The sequence below is a fragment of the Cynocephalus volans genome, chromosome 1 (assembly GCF_027409185.1).
Source record: "Cynocephalus volans isolate mCynVol1 chromosome 1, mCynVol1.pri, whole genome shotgun sequence".
NCBI classification, from domain to species: domain Eukaryota; kingdom Metazoa; phylum Chordata; class Mammalia; order Dermoptera; family Cynocephalidae; genus Cynocephalus; species Cynocephalus volans.
In genome coordinates, this window is record NC_084460.1 from 272,728,016 (window position 1) to 272,751,493 (window position 23,478).

Below are 23,478 nucleotides of genomic sequence, written 5' to 3' on the forward strand. Positions count from 1 at the left end.
CCCCCTACAGGAGATGAAGTATTCCTACCTGGGATAGGAAACCAATATTCTCCGCACAGGTATTAAAAAGAATGAAAAGCAACATGGTAAACCTCAAGTATTACAATGCAACTGGAAGTAGCATTTTCTGAAGGAAGAGGGCATATAAATGAAAAAATTTTTGTTTTTTGCTTTGGTATCTGCCACACTACTGTACAAAATAGGATTGACTTCTCTCCAGCCCAGATTAGAAACCTACCTGTGCCTCATTAGAACTCAAAACCAAAGATAAAAACCAAGCCCAGCAAAGCCAATCCTCTGGATTCCCTACTACTGCCCTTCCCCAATCAATCCTCCAACCACTTACTTTAGTGAGCACCAAACTTAGAAAGCAATGGGAGGCATCCTTTCACACAGAACCTGAAGCCGCTGCCAGAAAGTCTGACTCCTGCCCATTATGTAACACTTTCCTTCTTCTTACTTCTACTTTCTTTCTTTCTCCCTGCATCTTCCATTTACTTTGTCTTTTTCCTGTTTTCATTTCTCCAACTGTTGGATGCACTGGGCTTGCTGAATGGTACCCTCTACCTACATTTCTCCTTCCTGAGTGCTAGGAACGCTACAGTACAGAAGGTGGGCAACATGCACTCCACCAGGAAGCAAACTTCTGAGAGGAAGGTGAATTAGGCAACAACTAGGTGACAACCTTTGTGTAACATCTGAGGCTTTTTCTTCCCCCTTTAGTATGAAGTTTCTTGATTCAGCTGCTCCGGTCTCTACCTTGAGAAAAAAGCTGAGCTGTTGTCCTTATTCCATTAACACAACAGATTTGTTGACCCTATCAGCAATCTAAAGCCACAAAAGTATACTATAATTCCAGGATGTCTACAGAATAAGCACTTGGTAAATTATTGTTGAATGCCTGAACTTTGAAATATAATATATGGCACTAGTATAATAAGACACTGAAATGTCAATAATTTTTTTAAAAATTGTGCTAAAACTAGTGTCTCCTTATTTCAAAACCATTTTCCAAAAGTAGCTGGCTGACAACACAAGGTCTTTCCCACCTGCAGATAAATACACATAACCTGCTAAGGCTTCTTAACTGGCTCAGTATTTCTGGTCTCTCCAATCTACCCAGTAAGTTTCTGCTCCATAGTCACTGAGGCCCTGGGGCAAAGCAGGGTTAATTTACTTAATCCCTTCTTTAGGTAAGTTATTTTTCAATAGAAAAGGCTATCACCATAAATTCAAAATGTGGGTTTTCATTGTGCCACCACTATTTGGCTTTTTTCCATGCAGGAGCAAGGACAAAAATTTAAAATTTGATTTTGCCTGGTGGTGAATTTCTTGTTCATTTTTAAACACAAACTTAAATTAGTAGACTTTAAAACCTTCCAAATCAGGCTTCCCATTAAAGCTATCCTCTTGGTAATTCAATTGTCACAAATTGTGGGATTTACTAAAAGGGAAATCATTTTGAATTAGTTTATAGTAGATATATAGCCCTGATTTAGTGAGATTTTTATTTTGCTTTTTTCTTTCTATTTTACTGTTTTGGGGAAGGTGGGAAACATAGGGAATAGAGGAAAGAAACAGTAATAAGGTTTTAAGAAATGAGATTATTGGTCTTGAACTCCACTTTGGGTGTCACCCTTACATGGCAGTTCCAGAAGCCCCTGCTTCCCCATGATGAGGCCCAGGCCCATTGTGACTCAGTGGTCATCTGCTGAATCATGATCTACCTGGCTTTTAGCCACCTCCACATTTTCTGTCAAGGCTGACTTTCTAGGTTGCACCTTAACAGGATTTGACAAGGTCATGATCAGTGACAGTTACTGACTTTGGACATTTGCCTTGCCCAAGGAGTGTTAGCAGTCAGCTTTGGGCCTGAATGCCTCTTATGAGACAATCTGTGACATCCATATTGACAGTGACCTTTATTCAAGAAGACAGAGGGAATGGAATCACAGCTGACTCAGGGAGCCTAAATTCTATTCTGGTTAGGCTTCAGCCAAGTCATTTGATTCACTGGGGTATAACATAGCTGCTTCTCTTTACTTTATCAGCATGGTATGAGGACTGACACAAGTTTTCATAGCAAACTCCTTGGAGGAGAAATGCTTTCTATATGCAACTATGATTGGCGTACTGAGGGGTTTTTTAAGTGAATTCTAATTGTGGGATTCAGGATTGTTCTATAATGAGCTTTAGGTTGAAAATTTGCTTCATACCTGCACATTTGAAACTCTGAGCAGTGAGTCCTCGTTCCAAAGACAGAGTCGTGAGAATGCTCAGGAAGCTGGTAGTTACAGACTGACGTTTGTGCTTCCCAAGTTCATGTCCACCCATCTGATCCTTGGGTTTGTTCCGCAGTGTGACTTGCAGGTTTTGCTCTGAACTTCTTGCCACGTTGGCAGCTGTTTTCAGAGCCTCCATCCACTCCTGAGCCCTCTGCTGGGTCTCAGCTCGGAGGCGGAGAATATCTTGAGGGAAAATGACTTGAAAGCAAGAGTCGCAGCCGTCTAGGTTATCCACCTGGACAGCCAGACACACGTCCACATTGTAGCTCAGCAGGGGATCTTCGTCTAGCTTGCCTGGCTGAAAAGCCAAAAGGTAGGCCCTGCTCAGCACGAATGTAAATGCTTTCCAATTGTTTTGGACAGTTAGCCTGTAGAGTGTCCCTGACTTGAGGATGTTTTGGTACTGTTTGGGGCTATACAAGACAGGGGATGGTGGCAGCAGGTCACTGGCTTTCTTCTGTAGACAACGATTCTGTGTACAGTCAACATGATGGCCAAACCCTGGTGAGTTGGCCAGCTCATCCTGCTGCCCCACATAGCCAGGCACAGCAGCATGTACAACTTCCCAGAGCTTCTGTCCCCAGTCCAAAGCTTCCCATGGTGACTCTGCCTTTAGCTGTAGCTGGGTGTTGTCATACAGAATAGTATCTACCATCCTGGCCTCAAGATTGCCCAAAACAGATATGCTCTGGAAGTGTGAAAGCTGGTATGTGGCACAGAGATTTTGATTCCCACTACTGTCTAGGCTGTAGAAGTATAAGTTGTAGGGTGAAAGTTCTGCATAACAGCTTTGCCAGTAACTGTCATGGTCCTTCCTAATCTCCAGGTAGCCCTTCTTCAGAATGTTCGGGAATGTCTGCTTGTGTTCTAGAAAGAAAAAAGAAAGTATTAATTGGCTAGGAGGAGGTAGGTACAAGAAATCAAACAGATCAGGGGTTGACATCCTTCTGGTTCAAACTAAACAAAGGAGAAGTGGTAAAATTCCAAGATGGTACCTAATTGACAAGATGTAACTGGGGTAAGTCTTGGGTCTCAAAAACTGTACTAGGGTGGAATTACAGATGCGAGAGTACGGGGGCATGCAACACCGAGACACTCACAGGTCTGCACAGAAAACAAAAATACAAGAATAACTGTGACTAGCTACGCCCAATGAGTACCAATCACACCTTGCCAGGATTCCTTGTTTTCTAGGTTACATTCTATAGAGTACCAAATACATGAGAGAACGTTCCTTCTCCACTTGACTTAACTCTCTGCTAATACTCTTATCTTTCCCTAGGTTGGTAAAGCCAGGAAGGGTAAGTAGAAAGGAGAAAGCATAAATTACCATTTCTCAGACACTCCCATCAGTCCTCAAGGCCAGGTCATGGGCTTTTGGTGTGGTGACCAGTTCCCCAGGCTTGAGTCGACTAGCTGACTTTCCAGGGCTCTGCTTAGTCAGCAGCTTTCTCTCACCTCTGAGCCTGAGAGTGCCTATGCTGTTCCCTTGGTTTGCAACGCTCCTTCCCACTGCTTCAACCAACAACCGGCAACTGCACACTTGCCCTCTTCAAGAAAGGAAGTCTGTCCTGACTACCCAGCCCCTCCCCCCACCTCACCTGCACACATAGGCCCCCCCCCCCCCGTCAGTATCAGGTATCCCTACTACATTATTATGCCTCTATCATGGGCCCTTATCAGACTGTATTATAATAGCTAAATAAATAAACAGTTAAATGTTTGAACAAATAAAATTAATTTTAAGGTTTGTTTTTTAATAAACTCTGTCTTCCCTACTAGACAATAAGCTCCACTGAGAGCAGGGGTGAGGTCTCTATCCTTTTATCACAGCATGTAGTCCAATGCCTGGTACATAGCAGGTACTTAATAATTACTTGTTGAATCAGAAATAAAGCTCCTAGCACAATGCCTAGCACACAGTAGGTACAATTCCCTTCCTTTCCTCTTTTCTTTTCCCTCTGTTTCATGAGTTTATCTAGTCATGCCATCTTTAATCAATGATTAGCTGCAATACATACCAGTTTAGTAACAAGTACTTTAATGAAAGGGGACTGCCACTTGAGAGACTTCCTGCGACTTTATCAGACATGAAAATGACATCTATGCAAGAGGAAGAACTCTTCCTGGTAGAGATTTTAATTTCTGAGATGTTTCTCAGTCTCTTTGCTGACACACTTTGGAGATAGCCATAAACTAATTGAGTCATTTCCTAAAGAAGACAAATCACACTCCCACAGGGTATGACTTCTGCTTTTGGCTAAAGAAAAAAAAAAGAGTAATATAGATCTAGATCTTAAAATAGCAAACCAACAGAGAAAAGGAGAGAAAAGAGGCACAGAAAAGCCAGTTTTACCTGCTTTACATCTCTGGTCCTGACACTCATTAGTATTTCTGTCACAACTCAAAAGCCATTAATTTCTTGAGACCCACACTAATCCCTTTGTACAAAGAGATAATGGATGCCTATTCTCAGGTTATCTTTTCTGATAATGCAATAAGAGAGGCGGTGCTATTAGAGACACTGCTGCTGCCTCTCCCCGTCCTGTTTCCATCAAGTGCTGATGACAGTTCATCCTCTTCTGTAATAAGACTTACAACCATGTGTCCCTCTATCCCCATCCCTCCTGTGACCCAGCGGTTCGGCTATGAGTTCCCAAGTAAAACAAAAACCACCTCTCTTGCTTTTAGTTAGGAATTTTCTTCTCCTCTTCTTACCTCCCTGAGAGCTTTTTACAACAACTACCCTGAATTTACTTTAATTGGGCCCAGCCAGCCTCAAACCTGACTAAAACCTCACTTCTTTCTGACCATACAACTTAGGGTGGGAGGTGCCAGCTTGGTACTGAATGAGAAGTCCTGCTAGGGAATCTTCAAAGTTCCCTCACCTTCCTGATGCAGAATAAGGGTAAAGAATGCATTGTGTTCTAACATTTTTTTCTCACTAAACAAGCAAAATTTCTGGGCTGGCCGGTTTGCTCAGTTGGTTACAGAACCACCTTGTAACTCCAAGGTCAAGGGTTCCATCCTTGTACCAGCCAGCTGTGAAACAAACAAAATTTCTTATCTCTGTTACCCGACCTTAGCTTCAGCCCTCTCTAAATGGTATATTAAATTGAGACAGAAAAGAAAGGGTGTTAATCTTATGGGCTGTTTAGAGTGCAATTCTTTGAAAAATAAGAATCAAGAAGACAGCAATTGTGATCAGGATACAATTTTCTGGAGTGCCTATTCCTCTCTGGAAGACCTGTTTATATCATAGCTTATTAATATTTGGTGTGTGAAGTATTAATTATCTTTGATTGTAGAGGGCTGGAGAACTACCATTTCTCTTTAATCTCTAACAACTACTACTTTCCATTGGATCTGAAGTTTATTTTTAATATTTTTACTAGTGACAAATCAGAAGTTACATATTTAAATCAAAGCTTTCATCATAAATTTACCACAGTTCAACTTTTGTTTCCCAGACCATATTATTTCAACTCATTTAATTAACCCCACATATTCTTTTAAAGTGTTCAATTTCACAAATGAATAATATAATCTCAGTCTTATTATAATCAAGATTCAGAATAAGGAATTCAGATAGGACCACTGATAAGATTATCACCATTTCCGCAATGAAAATAGAGACAGGTGATCAAAATGAATCACTGTACCTGTGAATTTCATACTGAAACAAGACAGAAATTCCTCACAAAAAAGAAAAAAACCCAGAACTCTCCATTTCCGCACTGCTTTCCACTTTGGCTAGTATGAAGACTTGGTTCAGTTCCTTCTCAAAGAAGATCCCTTTTCCTTCTCTTCCTCGTCCTTACAGTGCCCAGTCGTTTCAGGACAATAATAGCACTGGCTGAAGAGGAAGAAGAAAATTTTCCCTGTCATGCACCCAACTCATTTCTGTACTGCCAACCCACCAAAGAGTTCCTCTTTTGCCATTATTTCCTCTATCTGTTCTCAAAATTTCCATCCTCATGGCCACCACTGTCATAAAGGTCTAGCCCTCCTCCGTCCTGGCCATTTCAAGCACTGTCACCAGGCTGAGCTTTCTGCGTCTCTCATAGCCCTTCCCGTGCCTCTCCTCAGGCCCAAACCCTTCATAGGTGTCAGGGTGCCACACAGTAATGCTCATACTGCTTAGCTTGGCCTTAAACATTTCATTATGAAAAATTCCAAACACTGAAAGGCACACAGAAGAGTAAAATGAACACTTGGTACTCTGCTTAGCTTCAAAAATCATCAAGTTTCTGCCTTTCTTGTTTAATCTCCCCCACCCCTCTCCAACTCTTGCTTTCTGTTTTGTTTTGTTTTGTTTTTGCTGGAATACTTGAAAACAAATCACAGACATTTTATCATTTCACCTGTAAATACTTTAGGGTATATCTCTAACAGAAAAGAACTTAAAAATATATACATGATATTATTTTCATACCCAACAAAATTAGTAATTCCTTATCTAATACCCAGTTTGTATCTAATTTTCCCAGGTTTTCTCCAAACATTTCTTTAACACAGATTATTTGTTCGAGTTAGGTCCACATGTTGATTCGGTTGATATGTCTTTTAAGTTTTTTGGAACCTGTAACAGATCCCTATAACAGGTCCACCTGCCTAGATTTCGCTGCATCTCTGCTTGTTCACATTCCCATCCTACTTGAGGGTTAGTATAAAATCTCACCTGGTCCTGAGGCCTTTCTTCAACCCCTCCAGTTGAAAACAACCATTCTCCTCTGAACGACCCCCACAGCTCTATAGCTATATCTCTGTGATGAGTCATATCATTTTGTCTTATATTTCGAATACTGTTTCACATTCATCAAATATTTATTACATCTTATAATAAAATTATCCTAAAAATCAGTAAGAAATATAAAGAGCAAAAAAAAAGTTTCTGCTACCATACCATGACACCCACAATCCTCTTGCACAGACTGTGTACTGTTTGGTATGAACAATTTAGAAATTTTCTATAAATATGCATAGATAAAATAATTACGTATGTTCACATATATTAGCATATATATAATGATGAGCCATATGTACTTTCGTTTTGGTTACTTCATGCAATTCTGCCTTTTTACAAAACATCATGTCCCAGATCACAATAAATGAAATATTTAGGTAATCTGGTTTACCGAGAAAATCTGAACTGCCTGAGTCAGCACAAGAAATGAACTCACGAGAATAGGATTCCAAAGATCAGGCAATAGTTGGAATGGAAGACAAAAAGCAATATTTCAGTACTTTCAAAGAACTCAAAAGCCCATGTGATGCCAATATTCCAAATCAAAAATATCTAGGAAAATTTAAAGGAAATACAAGTTCTTATAACAAGATTAATAAATGTGAAAGGAAGCCAAAGTAGAAAGTGGATGGAATACTTATAATACTACAGTATAACACTGTGCTGATGTGGTTAGACTTCCTCAGAGACACAAAGCTCCTTGAGAACCATCCAACCACCTGCTGGCCCCACTCCCTCCTCCACGGTCCCTCCCCCCTGCCCCCTCTTCCCCACTCCCTCCTGCTGGTCCTCTGGGATTACTTACAACCTCTAGACTTCAAGACTCTACTCCAGCCATTGACTCCAATTCCGGGGGGGTGGGGGGTGGTGGTCCTGGACTTCATCTCTTACAGACTGCCCCGCTCTCAGGTCTACTCGTCCTCAGCCTAGAGTAACAGCCCTTTCTGTCACTGTCTGTAGCAGGGACAGGAGGCAATTTTCATTGGTTGCTACTGACTGCCTGGAACTCTGTATTGACAGAAATGCTGAGACCACATCTGAACTTAGTGGGAAAGAACACTGTGATTTTGCTGAAGTGTCTTTGCCCTCTGGTTTTAGGATCTTTATCAACACAGCTCCTCACCCTCTTTAACTCCAGAGACCAATTCTTTCTTCCACAACAGTAACATCCTAGACCTTTTAGACTCTTCGTCATATGGTACTTATTGATTCCATCTTGGTACTCCTTCATTCTTTACACAGGCATTTTCCTCAGTCTACCTCACTTACCTTCCATTCCACCCTCATGAGGGTCTTCAATCGTGAAACCCTTCCACCTTACCCCTGACAATTTCTTCCTTGTTTCACTGGATTCCTTTCTTCTCTAAATTCTGAAGTCAATAGTTAAAACTTGTTTTCTCTTAGTTCCCTGATTTAATTACCAATTCTGTATCATGACAGTCACCTATATTGTCTGTTTAAGCCTAGCTTTCTTGATCAAGATTCGGAAGTGCTAACCTGGGCAAACACAGATTCATATTGCTCAACTTCTGTCATATCTTTAATCCTGATAATTCATTCTTTTATCCATTTCAATGGACTCCAAACACAGTCCCCAGAACGCTTCGTCCTACCATCTTAACTTTCCTCAAATACCTAATCCCACCATGTCTTTCCTTGTGCACCGCAGGGAGCTTCTTCATATGCTCTACACTAGGCCTCACTTCAACATCACACTAACAACTACAGAAGTGCCATTGAGCACTGTGGTTAAGGCCACAGTTGCTAGAGCCAAACAGCCTCAGTTCAAATCCCAATTCTGCCCTTACTGGCTGTGTGACCATTGGCAAATTACTTAACCAAGTCTCACTTTCCCCATAAGTGGGGCTATAATGATAGTACCCACCTCACTGTACTGTTGTGAGGAACAAATGAGTAGCTCTTAGAACGATGTCTGACTCTATGTAAGTGTTCAATAGATGTTTCCTATTTTCGTCTTTTAGTCTCAAAGAAGAAACTTCTTGCCTCCTTGCTAAAGCTGGCCCTTCCACCCCTACTCTGTACCAAATTCCTTCGTACTTCTCCAGAATCCCTTCCTCTACAACATCTTACACTTCTTCCTCTATGAACCTCTTTTCCTCCATCTTCCAATATCCTAAGATTTGTTATGTCTACTTAAAAAGTATTTGCTTGATCCTACTTTCCTATGGCTCAATCTGTCGCCTTCCTTCAGATTACAAATTCTTACAATGCCTCCACTTCCTGTTCCACGAACTGGCCTCTGTCTATTGCTCTGACCTCATCTCATAACATCTCACATCTCTTCTCTCACTCTAGCCATAGTTCTCTCTTATGTTCCTTGAACAAGTCAAGAACATACTAGTGAAGTTGTTAGACCTTCGATCCGGAACTTCCCTCCCCAGTTCCACTGCCTTTTTCACCTCCCTCAGTTTTTCACCTCACAGGTGCTGTCCTCAGTGAAGCCATCTCTTAGTTAAAAAGCCCCTCTCGGTCCCTCTCTGAGTGCTTTATTTCCTTCAAAGAAATCTCTTTCTTCTGAGGGCAGGGACCTTGATATCTCTCTGACCCCTATATATTAGTGGCTGGCTCCATGCATATCTGTTGAATGTATCAACAAAAGACTAAGCTAGAATATATGAAGATACCAAATAAATTAGATGCAGTTCCTATCAACAGAGTTTAGAGCCCAGTTGGGGAGAAAAGACAGGTCTGAAGGTATCTGCAACATCAGATATCAAGTGCTCAGAGCCTTCTGATAAGCACAGCTAAAGGGCTTAGGACCTCAGAGAAGAGATCTTTGCCTGAGAAGTCCTTGAGTATCTGAGATGGACTTTGAAGAGAGGATGGAATTAGATATTCAGAAAAGGTAGAAAGAAGGAAGGGCATTCCAGATGGTGGGTCTTTAATTAGACGTTCCCTTTCTTTCATCCATATACTCCACCTATCCCTAATCACAGCACTTCTTTTTCTTTTCACAAGTCCCGCTTTCTCTTCATTGCCTCGTCACCCTAATTTGGGTCCACTTCACTTCACATTGTGATGACTGCATGGTTTTCATCCCTCCAGTTTTTCCCACCTACATTGCAATCCATTCCACATACTGTTGGGGCCTGAGGAGATCCAATAATAGCATCCCTTTTTCTCACCCAAGTTTTGAACCAATTGAGATTGACAGACGGTAATCACACAGGTAGAGATCAAAACATCAGCCAGCTGGAGGACGATACAGCTTAGGTGCGGAGCAACAAATAGAACCCCAGGATTACACAGATTTACCCCCAAGTCACAAGCAGCACTGGATAACCACAGGCCTCCCCTCCTGGGGGTCTGCCCATGAAAGGCTGATGTCATGAAGGAGAAGATCTGGAGAAGCAGACCAGAATTATTGCTTCTGGTTCCTCTCCTAAACTTGCCAAGAAGTTACTACTCCTTCGCAGAGGCAGAGCATGCAAAGGAATGGATAGAGGCCAAAAGTGTTATTCTAATTGATGTCCCTTTACATGGACACGTAAAGCTACTGGAAAGGAAGGTCCCGGCTACCTCAACATCACACTTTACCCTTGTCAACTTCCAGACTTCTTGCAAAATACCCTTTTAATCTCGACTCTCAAGACATTTTCAAGTACTTCTTGCCAAACATATCACATTAAATCATTTGTCTGACTTTGAAGGTCCTCCATAACCTCAGCCCATTAATCTCCAAAATGCACACCTGTCCCAGAGTAGCCCCCCGACTATCCCACATATGCTGTATTCTCACCTTGGCTTGGTGTTCTCCCCTCAAAGCTCAGCAGAAATGCCCTTTCCTCAATGAAGACTTTCCTGGCATTCTAGGTCACAATCGTTGCTCTTTTTGCATTCCTAACCTTAATAACAAGGTTAGGAATAACAAGGTTTTCCAAGTCTATTTGTTTCATGTTATAGTACTCAACTGTGTTTAGGCCAGAAACTAGGGGAAAATTTTTTAAACTAATTTTAGGTCTCTGTTCTCCTTATTACAGGCACATGAGAAAAATGAAATTAATGAGATCTACATTAATCATGATACTACCACAGATGTCCATAGCAAAGAACACGAAGAGAATGATACTACAGAAACCAAAAAGGGACTGTGTCTTGTATATTTTAAATGTGCTCCACAGGTCCTAGTACAGCGTGGGCCAACATAGTATACAGATGCTATCCCACAGATATTTGTTAACAAACTTAGTCTGGTAGAAATGAACTGGGCTCAAGTAATATCCTTTCTAGGGCTCCTTTGGAAACCTTTCTTTATGGGTATAAAGAGGATATCCATTCATTTTCCCCTCATAAATGTAAGGGAAAAGACAGATTATCTGTGTAGGCTCTAGTAGAAATATACCTGTAACATATCTAGCTACACGTTAGCTAGATACACCAATTTAGGGATCTTTTCCATCTAGGTTCTTTGCTATGGGCAACAGTAATAAGAGCATAATTCAATACAGTCCTGGTCAATTTCACTTCTCAATGTGAACCTGACTAGGAGATCACAGCAGAGGCTTTAAAAGCAGAGGCTTTCTGCCTTCTGTGACAAGGGTAAGCCCTAGCCATTGTAGAACTTTTTGACCCAGTAAATACTTCCAAATATCAACTTTCAAACTATGCTCACTCTTTGCCATGGTGAGCTTTTCTTTCTATTTCTTTACTCTATAGGAATTAAGTTTAAAAGAATCTCCTATACTTACAATGCCAGGTTTTAAGATAAATGTTATTTCATTACAGCATCTTTGGGCAACCCACAGAATCATAGAAACTTAGAGCCAGAAGGAATCCTAGAAGTTCCTTCATCCCAGCCCCATCTGAGGCAGATCTGGGCAGTTGCTGTTGCCCATAGAACCCTAATTTTGTTCAGGAATGGTGGCCTCCTCCCTGTCCCATAGAAAGAATCATGATTTGTTTAACCCAAACACAGTAATCCCATTTTCTTTTGCCAGAGATTGCTTTAGAGGTGAGCGTGCAACCCAGTTCTGGCCACTGAGGGGGTGCTATTGGGAGCCTCTCAGAAAGAGACCTAGAGGAGATGCCCTGCTTTCCCTTCCTGACTTTGGCTGCTGTAGCCACTTTGTACTAATGAGGGGCAAGAAGAGACATCATCAATGTATTGAGGATAGCAGAGCAAAAAGATGGAACGAACCCGGATCCTTGATGACCCTGGGACCACCTACTCTGGGCATCTTATTAAGTGTTTATTGCATACAGTGTTTGACATTTACTTAGTACTGAGTGTTCAATAGCTATCTGTTAGGAGAAAAAATTAGATGACAATGGCCTTACTATTTAAGCTACTTTTGGTTAGGTATTATATTACTTGCTTCTGAAAGAATTCTAACTGATTTAACAGATTTGGAAAAAGATTCCAGGAAGCAAAATGACTTGGCTAATGTTATACCACATAGTGGCCAAGGTGAGAGTGGAACTCCAGCCTCCAGACTGTGTCTTATTTGCAGTGCAGGGAATGAGTCCTAAACTTCCTCAGGCTTGAGAGGTAGTATAACAGATCAGTTAGGTATGGTCTCTGGAGTTGGGCCTGGCTTGGAATCCTAGCCCCACCACACACTAGCTGTATGGCCTTGGATGAGCTCAACTTCTCTAAGCCTCAGTTTCCTCATTTATAAAATCAGGATAATACCATCTATCATGGTAAAGTCCAGTGAATTTAAAATAAGACAATGAATGGTGAACACTTCTTAGAAGAGGCCTAAGAGTAAAGTTAACTCTCATTAAATGACAACTCTTATTGACAGTATTAATAATAACAAATTTCATTCAACTTGACTCAAGCTGTAACTAAGGATGAAACAAAGAGAAGCCATTTCCATTTTGGAAATAAAAAAACTATAATTGTTCTGTCCTGATTTTCTAAGCACCAATACATACACTTCAACCTTCCATATACTCAGACTTGGTTCAGTACAGAGTCTTCTACAATATGGCTTATATCTTCAAAGGACTTCCACTTTAGTGTGGGAGATGTATGGATAAGCAATTATAATGCACAGAAGAATAAAATGTGCTATGGGAACAGAAAGCAAAAGGAAAAAAAAAAAGGATTTTAATTGAGAAAAATCTGAAAAGGTCTCAGGGAAGATGTGGCATTTAAATTGGTCCTTGAAAAATAAAGGAGGATTTCTGGAAAGTGAAAAGGGCAGGGAAAGTATTCTGGGATGAAGAGACAGCACGAGCAAAAGCCCCAGGAACGTGAATGCACATTCAAAAATGGTAAGAAAAGTTGGGGTGGAGGAAGGTGTGGGCAATAAGGTTTATAAACCTGGATGCTTTTTAAAGTTTACACTTGATTTTATAAGGAATAGGCAGCCATGGTTCCTTTTTGAGAACTGAGTGGCATGAAAAGACTGTGTTTTAGAAAGATAACTCTAGCAGTTTGTAAAATTAGTAACCATAATTTTTCTTAGTTAAAAAAAAAATACATTAATAGAACAACCACAAAAAATGTCAGACACTTCATTTTAAGGGTACCCATATAGAGGTGTTAGGAATCAGAATGTTGGCTGTCAGTGAGGCATACTGGGTTTCCAAATAGCTGCCACAAGCCAACATTCAATAATGTAGCCAATGGAAACTATACGACCATATAAAATCAACTTTCTGTGACCTATTTTAGCAACTTCTTTGTACTGACTAATCTTGCTAAAGGGTGAATCATAAATTCAGCAAGAGACCATGTCCTGGTGACCTCACTTGTTCTAAGCCTGCAGGAATATTCCCATCTCTACTGGCTCCAAGGTTTTTGAGAAACATCATAATTGAAAAAGCAGTCATCTCAGTATAAGTCCCAAGTTTGGCTTTTTTTTTTTTTTTTTTTTTTTTTGTAAGTGAGAGATGGGGAAAAAGGGAACTGAAACAGAGTAACATAAAATCTGTGATAAAGAAACTACACTGCCATGGTTTTTCTAGCCCTAAAGAAAATCTCTGCTTGAGACCTTCACCTGAAGTACTCAGAACAAGGAAATACAGGCATAGGAATGGTACCAGGTCACCAGAGAGTGAAAGTGACAGAAACAAAAGCCCAGTTGACCACTGCCCTTGCCAAGCAGATGAAAATGTGATCAGTCAGGAAGGGAACAGTAAGTTAGATTCTGGCAGTTTATTGAGTTTCAGAGCTCTACAGCTAATGCAAAGGATTTCCTTTTAAAATTTTGATTTAAAAAATTGCAACAGCAGTTCATCTAGAAGTAGAGTTACAAGCACAAAGAAATCTTTTTGTGTTAAATAATTTCAATCATAGCTACATTTCTATCATGACCTTTCATTATTGATATGACTATAGTAATTAGTTCCCACACAACCATGAGTCACGGTCAGTTCAGATTCACCCTAGAATGATATAATTTTAGAGTTGGGAAGGATCGTAGAGATAATTTAACCTGCCTCAGTGGGTTTATAAACCGAAGGCAATAGACAATTAAGTGGTTTTTCCAAACCTGCATGGTGAGTTAGGAGTAGAGTTGGGATAAGACACTTTCAAGTCCTAGTTGAGTATTCTTTCCATATAGCCTCATCTTCCTTCACTGTGTCTATACGTATAGGTATAAGTGTGTGCTTGTGTGTACACAGCCTATTTTTCATGTATATAACATATCTAATGTCCACATGCTCCTATGACTTTGCATGTTCTTGCCTTAAGATTTGTTTATATTTGGATTGTAAATTCCTGGTATTAGGACCCTGTCTTCTTTATCCTATGGAAAATTCCTTGGTGGCTATGGTTATATCAGTACTCAATAAACAAGACCAGAATGACAGTGATGCAGAGGGAATAAGGGTTAAATATCGATACTAGTCAAGAGCATGTCCTAACAGAAGTAAGGTTAGTGCTAGGACTAGAAATCAGCCATTCTGGTGATGGCATCAGTGCCCTCCTCAGGACTAGTTCCCAGTCACACCTTGCTATAACTTCCCAAGGCATTGCAAACAGTGGTGTGGCAGTAAGAAAATGAGCTGACCCTGAGGGAACTTTGGTGTCCATCACCTACTCTGATGTTCTTTAGAAATAACTGCCTCTGCCGCCACCTTGCCACATACCTATTCCTTCTCATCACTTGATGACCTACCTTTGACATTACTATCCAATCCTCAGATAATGTAGATAGTGTTAACTAGGTGGGATTGAAGCCGCACTCCATTGACCTAGTACCCTTTGTTCACTAGCATAGCTGACATTCCTTCTTAAGAAGTCGACTCTAGCTCTGCCTCTGCCTGAGCTGTTGCCATCTCTAGAATGCATTCACAGGCTTGTCAGTCAGTCAGCCAAAAGATGGGGCAAAACTCCATGGCCTTTGTTCCATTCTTACAAACCCAAGGCATTGGTTCTCTTCAGCTCTCTGTGTGGCTAACATTCAAGAGGGTGAAAAACAAAGTTACAGTCTTCCTTTTGCCCATTCATTGGTCCCTTAAAGAACTATGACCAGCTCTGTGCCCACGTATTTCAGCGACTATGTTAAATGCAGGAAACAATCCTTGCTTAGCTCGATAGCTTTGATGTGCCTCAGTTTTTCCTAACCAGTTCCATGAATGTTATCCAGGTCTGTCTCTTCCACACTGATTCCCACCCACTACTCCCACAGGGATTGACTGCCAATAAGGCTTTCAAAGTGGACAGCTGTGGAGACTGAGAACCACTGGCTTCCAAAGTAAGGGCAAGGCCCTTGCTTAGTGGTTAGGAGCATAGCCTCTGAGGAAGACTACCTGGGTTGGAATAGAGGCTCCACTCCTTCCTAGTGGTAGGAATCTGTGCTTCCGTTTCATTATCCTTAAAATGAGGTCAATAAAAATACCTGCATCACAAGAGTGCTAGATGAATGAAATAAGCTGCTACCTATAAAGCACTCAAAATAGTGCACAAAGTAAGCATTAGCTACTGCTCTTATTATTATTATTCCTCTCTCTATTTCCACCTGGGTTCTCTCATGTACCTTGAGGACAAACACACCTGGTGTTTGGACACTGGCTTTGATAGTAATAATTAGGCTACTAATCTGTTTCATGTATTCTGCTCTCATATATCCTTCTCCTACTCTAGGAAAGAAGTAATCTTCAAATCCAAAGCAATAATCTTTTGTGAAGAAACACAAGCAGGGAACAGGGAAAAGTTGAAGAAGTATGCAAAATTATCTCAAATGATTGCCAGCTTCAGAAAGACTGAAGGGAAAACCACAATGATCTAACCAGGGTTTGTGCTCACTAAACAGTAAGTAGTCAGATTCCTCTATGAAGGGGAATCAAACCTGTGCCTCTGCAATCCAGGAACCTGAGATGGTATCTGGATACACCTCCAAGGCCAGGACAACCTTCTTCCAACATTAGGGCACTTTATAAGCCACACACAGTCAGGAAGGGAAAAGTGAATACAGTCAGGGAGGGAAAATCAAAAGTGTCTGATTTTCTCTTATCACAAGGATAGTACAGGGCAGCCTTTGAGACAAAAGCAAATTACCGTTTTTCACTGCTGCTAAAGAGCTTCACAGAGTAGATGCACAAGGTATGAAATACTAAATGATGATGTGAGGCCCTCAGAAAAGAGGGTAGAGTTGTTCTTTTTCTAGAAAGATACAAACAAGCTAATGAAGTTGATGTTTTTAATTTAGCAACAATACATTCATTTCACATTAAAAAAAATTTTTTTGAGCACATATTCAGAGGACTAAGTTAGATACTGAAGATAAAACAACGACCACCTTCCATCAGTGACCATAAACTCTAGTGTAGAAGACAGTAAACAGTTGATTACAGATTAGAATGAGAGAGGGAATGAATGGTCTATTTCTCCTAACAAACCAGTTAATAACTGTAAGAAGATCTATTGCAGAATGGCCAATTCAATCCAAGAAATTTTCTCTGAGGTCATTTTCTGAAAGAGAAAGTGCCAGGGAAAACAAGGAGTGATTGTTAGTGTCACCTTGACTCTCACTGATGAGTTTCAAAATTCAAGTAGTAATAATAACAAAAATATCATTAAATCTTTAAAATTTTTATTAAGTGTTTACTATATGTAGAACATAGTTCTAAGAAGCATTTTAGATGTTTTAACCCATTTAATGCCCACAAGAAATTGAGATGAATATTACTATTACCCCACACTTTATGGCCAAGAAAAAAAATGGAGGCAGAGAGTGATTAAGAAAACTGCCCTATGTTTCATAGCTAGTAAGTATTGGAGCAAGGCTTGAAATTCTAGCAGCTGAGGTTTAGAGTCAGTGTTTCTAACCAATGTGCTACCTTATTTGGCCAGAAGGCCTTCTTCAGTCAGGCTTGCCTATTAGCAAAACAGCTGGGGTATAGCAACACCCTGGTACCCACTGCCCTCATTATACCAGAATCCAATCTGCTTTATACCCAAAGCAGCATTTATCCTCAGTAAGGCCCAAGAGCCCAATTATTCATTGCCAACTGAGGCAACAGACACAGAGGTCTTACTTACTGAAGGTAATGGGAGGAAGGAGTGGGGATGATGGGGGTAAAAAAGGAGGAAAGGGTGGACAAGTAGGAGAAGAACCACTCCTGAGAAGTCTTTGAGCTATTCAGAGTGAGCTCAGAAAAGTGGCCAGAATAAAATCTGAAAATCAACTGAAGAAAATACAAGGCTATGCCGCAATAAAGTCCAAAAGTAAGAGAATGACAGGACTACACATAAAACCAAGCTGATCTCATCAAAAGAAACCCATATGACTAAATCTTATTTCTTCTGAGGAGCCTCCAGCTCTCATAGACGCTTGCTAATTCTTAGAATAGCAGGAGTGGGAGATGGGAGGATTATGGATCATTTTTGGACACTTTGAATTTGAATCACCTATGGAATGTTCTAACAGAGCTGTTCACCAGGCAGTCAGATGCAAGCCTGCAGCTCAAGGAAGAGATCTGGTCTGACCCCAAATTTCATCTCCAGCTCTATGTAAGATACTACACTGCCTGCCCCTGCTTTTGACATATTCCTCAGGAGAAACAGTGAGGCTATCTTCAGTTTGAATCACTAATTTCAAAGGTTTTAAAGTAAACTTTATTCAAAGATAGTATGCAACTGGATGTTGGCACACCCCTCCTCAAATGCTTGAGACAATCACAACCATCAGAGTGGGTGATCAGCCACGCATCTAGAACTCCTCCTCACTACTCCCACCCCAAGAATGGGTGGCCACTGCTTGTCCCTGCCCTTCACCTGGTGAGAAACAAAAACATGATCTATCTTGCCTGCTCTCCAGAGTATGACAGAAAAGGTGTCAGAAACTTGGCATGCCATTTGCCCAAGTTTGCTAATTCCCACTAGGATGTGTATCTCATGGATGACCAAAAGGCAGCCAGGATATATTATATCAATATCTACAAAGGCCATTTGTTATCATTTAGTTTTCAAAATACCACTCAGTACTTATATTTAAACATAATTTAATATTCATGTTTTGAGAATTAAAAAATAATCATCATGGTCTATCAAACACTCAAGGGAGAAGTTCAGGGCTTTAGAGAACCTAAGGAAGGTCTGGTTCTTGCACCTACAATCAGAACAAGATAGGAAAAATAAAACTGGAAATGTGACATCCCCTTAATATGGGTTATGCCAGGGAATTTGAATGATTAAGGTGGTTTAGTGATAAAAATCCATGTGACTTCTAAGAAACTAAAAAACTACTGAGGTTATTTGCTAATCAAAGAGAGCAGCTGTTCATACACAAGTTCAAGGCAAAGCTATCATTCTGCCAGGCACTGGGATCACAGCAGCTTATTTGTCCTTTAATATCTAATCAGTCACCAACTCCTGTGCTTTATAATGTCCTTTTCTTTTTACTCCCATGATTACCACCCTTGGTTAGATGTTACAGAAGACTGGTGAAAGTTTAAGAGAGAAGACAAGAAGTTACAAGTCATATATTAGAGTGGGAAAAAAAGGGTTTAATAGAATAAATTTGAACTGGATGTGAAAATAATGTGGCACCTCATAGGCAGGAACAATGTATTTCCTTAATAGACATAGTAAACTATATCCTTACCTCAGGTTACACTTACAAACTAAATTTTATAATTAAAATGTTAAATGTATTAACAGAATACCAAGCAATGATAGAGATTGAAGTAACACTAAAGCAGCAGTAAAATACAAAAAATGGTCTCCCAGTTAACTGAGAAGAAATTAAGGGTTGAGCAGGGTAATTGATGAATCATCAGATATAAAAATTGATAGCCTGTATAAATGAGATTATCATGAAAAAAATGCTGGGGAAAATGGAAAGATGGTTTGTCATGTCTCACAGAAGACAGAGTTCATGTTTGAGTGCATGAGTACGTATTCATGTACACACATATGTGTATAAAGTGCGAGGAAAAAGGAAATCTTTGACCCACCGCTAGGAGATCCTAACCAACCTGCCCAACCATTTCCTCCCACTACTTGCCATGGGACCCTCTGTTCTGCTCACAAAGGTCTGCTCGCTCTCCTCTGCACTTCCATCTCCTCACCTTTGTTGACACCATAATCCTGACTGTCTTCTACTGTGACTCTGTTTCCATTATCTTAGTGTCCTTCAAGGTCCAGCTCAAGTTCCATGTCTCCTTGCAAGCCCTTCCTGACCAGCCCAGCCCACAGTATCTTCTTCCTCTGTCCTCTGGCAGTTGCTGCCACTCATTCATATATAGAATAAAACAAAAGTTCCCTGACAAACATTTCAATTGACCATCAGCAGTCTCTAATTACTGGGTACCTTCTTGGGTCTATGTTAATATCTGATCCCCTCAGCCAGATAAGAAGTTCTTTAGGGCAGGGATTGTCTTCATACTTCTTTAAATCCTTCCCAGCACAAGGCTAAGTCCAATGTGTGATCTAATAACATCTACTGAGGTGAATAAGCAGTATCATGCAGTGTTCAAAGGAATGAGAATATTCTGATTCTACCACACAAGACTAGAAAGGGGTAATTAACCATAGTTGTCTTTTCACTAAATACCTCTTAAGATAACAAGACTGTTGACTTGATCAAAGGTACAGGGCAAAAATAAATGGAAGATGGATCTTGAGGAAGCAAAGCCAGACGTGGATATCAGAGAGTGACACTCTCATGAAGTAAATGTAGGAAAAATTAATAATTGTTCAATAGAAGTCAGATATAAAAACATACCGGTATTTCCTTGAGCATCTTCTACCTTATTTGGTGAGGGCAGCAGAAAAGGCGGCCTGGTGAAGTGAGGGCCTTGAAGAGACGGCTGCTGCTGCTGCTGCTGCTGCAATGGCATGGTCTTGAGGACCACCCTCCAGTCCACTTGGGTAATATCTGACCTTGATCGAGTGTGCCCCGGCTTGAAAGTAGAGGTCTCATCCAATAAGTCATTCACAGAACGAGGTCTTTCCCTCCGACGCTGACAGATATTGAAAAAATTAAAGGTTGACGCTTCCTTTTGTTCCATCCAGGAAAGATTATCTGGGGTTGTCCCTCTCTGGACCATAAACTGTTCTTTGGCAGGGAAGACATTTTGAGCTTTGGTTTCTAAGAGCCTACTCTTACAGTGGTCCCAAATCATGCCCCCCTTGCCCAGGGAGGCAACATTTTTCATAGCACCATTGTCTGTTAGATTATTGAGTACCTCATGCCCTACCAGTTCAGGGACTTCCTGAATCCCATAAACCTCTGCTTGCTGCACAGCCTTTTCTAGCTTACTGTCAAAAGTATTAAAGAAGTCCTCAGTAACTTCTAAGGCCGGGCTGATATCATCCACTTCCAAAGCTTCCATGTCACAGGCTCCAAGAGGCCTAAGCCTGCAAAGCTGGTCCAGGAAAGGGCTTCATGAACATTCACCCAACAAAGAGAGGTGCTTCAGCAACAGAGATATGGAAACAACTGGAAGAAAGCTTCATCTGGCTGCTTGGAACAGGCCCAGCACAAGGGTGGTTGAGTTGATGTTTTCCTAGTCATTAAAAATATCTGCTATCTACTAATGGTCAATAACAGAGATATGGGGAGACAAATATTCCTTTGAGATTATTCCTCAGTGAAAACTCTGTGAAGACGGAAGTGCTTGTCAAAGCAATACCATGCCAATCCTTGATTTCCTGGAAGAAAATAAATAGGACAACATTGGCACATGGTTCATTGTATTCTACAGCACATAAATCTGTCCAATTACTTTCTTATCTCTACACCTCTTCTGTGGCAGTCAGGCACAAAGGAAGACAACACCTACACAGAAGTTCCATTGTCAGGAGTACACATCACTACCCACTTTGTATTAGTAACTTACACAGAGCAGTATGGAACACTTGATAAGGGGAATTAAGGTCAATAGCTTTTACTCACATATAGAAGCCTTTGAGAGCAGTTGTGAAAAGACGGCCCTAATAAATCTCTGACATGTTGACCTAAAATGGTAAGTAAAAGAGACTAGGAATTCTGTGGCTGGGCCAGTATCATAATCAGTCGGCAAGTCATAAATGCTTGAGTCCTTTTACAAACTTTAAAAGTACTGATGATGTGTTGAGCTTACAGGTAAAAGAGAGAAGCAGAGAAGGAGGCTTTGCCCTTTTATTAAACCTGAATGCTACTGTGCTTGTGCTTCCTAGGTTTAGATTATATAATGCCTAATGATGACTCTGGACTTCAGAATTCCTCCAGTTTTCTTGAAAGGTTTCAGGCTGCCAACTCCCTGAGACTTCCAGAATTGGCTCAGAGTACAAGTCCAGCCTGTTGAGGTGTCTAAAAGTCTAAGGTGAAGTTATTGCCTGGGTGGCAGATTTTAGTTCACCCTTTGCTCTCTTTAGAGCTCAAGTTGGGCAGAAAGAATCCTACATAAGCACTAACCCACCCTCTCTGGGAAATGCCAGATTTCCAAGGCCAGGACAAATTAGAGCAGACCTTGACAGTGAAGCTGTCCAATACAGTAGACACTAGCCATAAATGGCTATTTAAATTTAGTAAAATCAAAGTTCCTCAGTCACACTAGCAACATTTCAAGTGCCCAATAGTCACACACACCTTTGTATCTTTACCCAAAAACAAATAAACAAAACAATTAGGCAAGAGCTTTTTCTTTTCCTACTCACAAGTAGGTAAAACTAGGCAATTAGCAATACCCTCATATGTTGCTGCAAAGGTAGATGGATGTGCTTTCTTTTTAAAACCTTCACAATTTTTATGATTAATTAAATTCATTTTTAGCACTTAGGTCATTAAACCATCGCATTTAAATCAACAGCATCAATCTATGCTGCTGAATGTATGTAAATTAAACTAGTATGCACAGATTTACTTTAAATGTATTAAGGAGGTTTGCAGTTCATAGGAACTCTATGGTTAACCACTTATAAAGTGACAATGACTATCAATTTGTTTACTTTTATATATTTTGATATTTATTATGTTAGCATTTCATGAGACAAGGCACAGACGGGTTTTTAGAAATAAAAATGTTATAACATTTTTCTAGCTGCCGTTTCTTTTTTTTCCCTAAGTCTAAAGGTAAGCCTTCAGTCTCTTGAATTGTGTAACAGAGTTTTAATACTTCCATAATTTTGAAACACGGGATTTTTTCTATTTCATCTTGAGAAAAAGAAATGTATAATAAAACTTAAAATCTTTAGTTCTTTCTTTACTAAAAATTCAAATGAACATGAAGTACAAGTTTCCCATTTTATAGGCACCAAGGTGCAGAGTATTGTTATTCATCTAAGATTACAGATATTCCTTTTCTTCTCCAATGTTTCAAATTCAGTCTTTACTCATGCTAGAGAGTGAGAATAAACACCTCCAAAGTGATTCTTTTTTTCTTTTTTTAAAAAAATTATCAAAATATCTAGGAATATACTTTTTGTGCTCTTTGCTTAGGTATTTGTGGGCTGGTTAGAAAGCACATAACCATTGATGGCCAGCACTGCTGGCTTATGGAACACTTCTATCCCACATGGTCTAAAACCATAGACTGTTAGACAGGGAAGCAATCTTTGAGATGATCCTTTCAATTCTAACTTTTCACAAAAGTGGACACTGAGGCCCAGAGAGATTAAGAGGTCCAATGGGCACTTTCATGCTGGTTCTCAAACATGCAGCCATGTCCTCACCTCAGGGCCTTTGCATTGGCTGTTCCCCCAGACACCAACATGGCAAACTCTCTAAGTGATTGTTCATGATTGTTCATGTCCGCTTCTCAATGAGGACTACCCTGACCATCCTATTTAAAATTATAACACACATCTCTGCCCTGGACTCTTGATTTCACTTAGCGATGTTTTTTATTGAACTTTTCATTTTCGAACAGTTTTGGATCTACAGAATTATTACAATGATAGTACAGAGAGTTCCTGTATACCTCACACCCAATTTCCTCTATATAACTTCTTATATTAGCATAGCACATTTGTTACAATTAATCGACCAATATTTATACATTATTATTAACTAAAGTCCATACTTCATTTGGATTTCCTCA

General features: G+C 40.3%; 1 protein-coding gene across 2 annotated transcripts in view; it reads right to left on the reverse strand.

Moving 5' to 3' along the window:
- The window catches only part of PLEKHM3 (pleckstrin homology domain containing M3), a 169,253-nt gene that overhangs the window by 127,623 nt on the left and 18,152 nt on the right, over positions 1-23,478 (reverse strand). For both annotated transcript variants that reach the window (XM_063108411.1, XM_063108420.1), the window contains exons 2-3: positions 20,181-21,109; positions 2,217-3,152 (exon numbers count right to left, since the gene is read on the reverse strand). In XM_063108411.1, coding sequence (XP_062964481.1) covers positions 2,217-3,152; positions 20,181-20,790 — 1,546 coding nt within the window. In that variant the 5' untranslated portion in view covers positions 20,791-21,109. The remainder of the gene's footprint in view (positions 1-2,216; positions 3,153-20,180; positions 21,110-23,478) is intronic.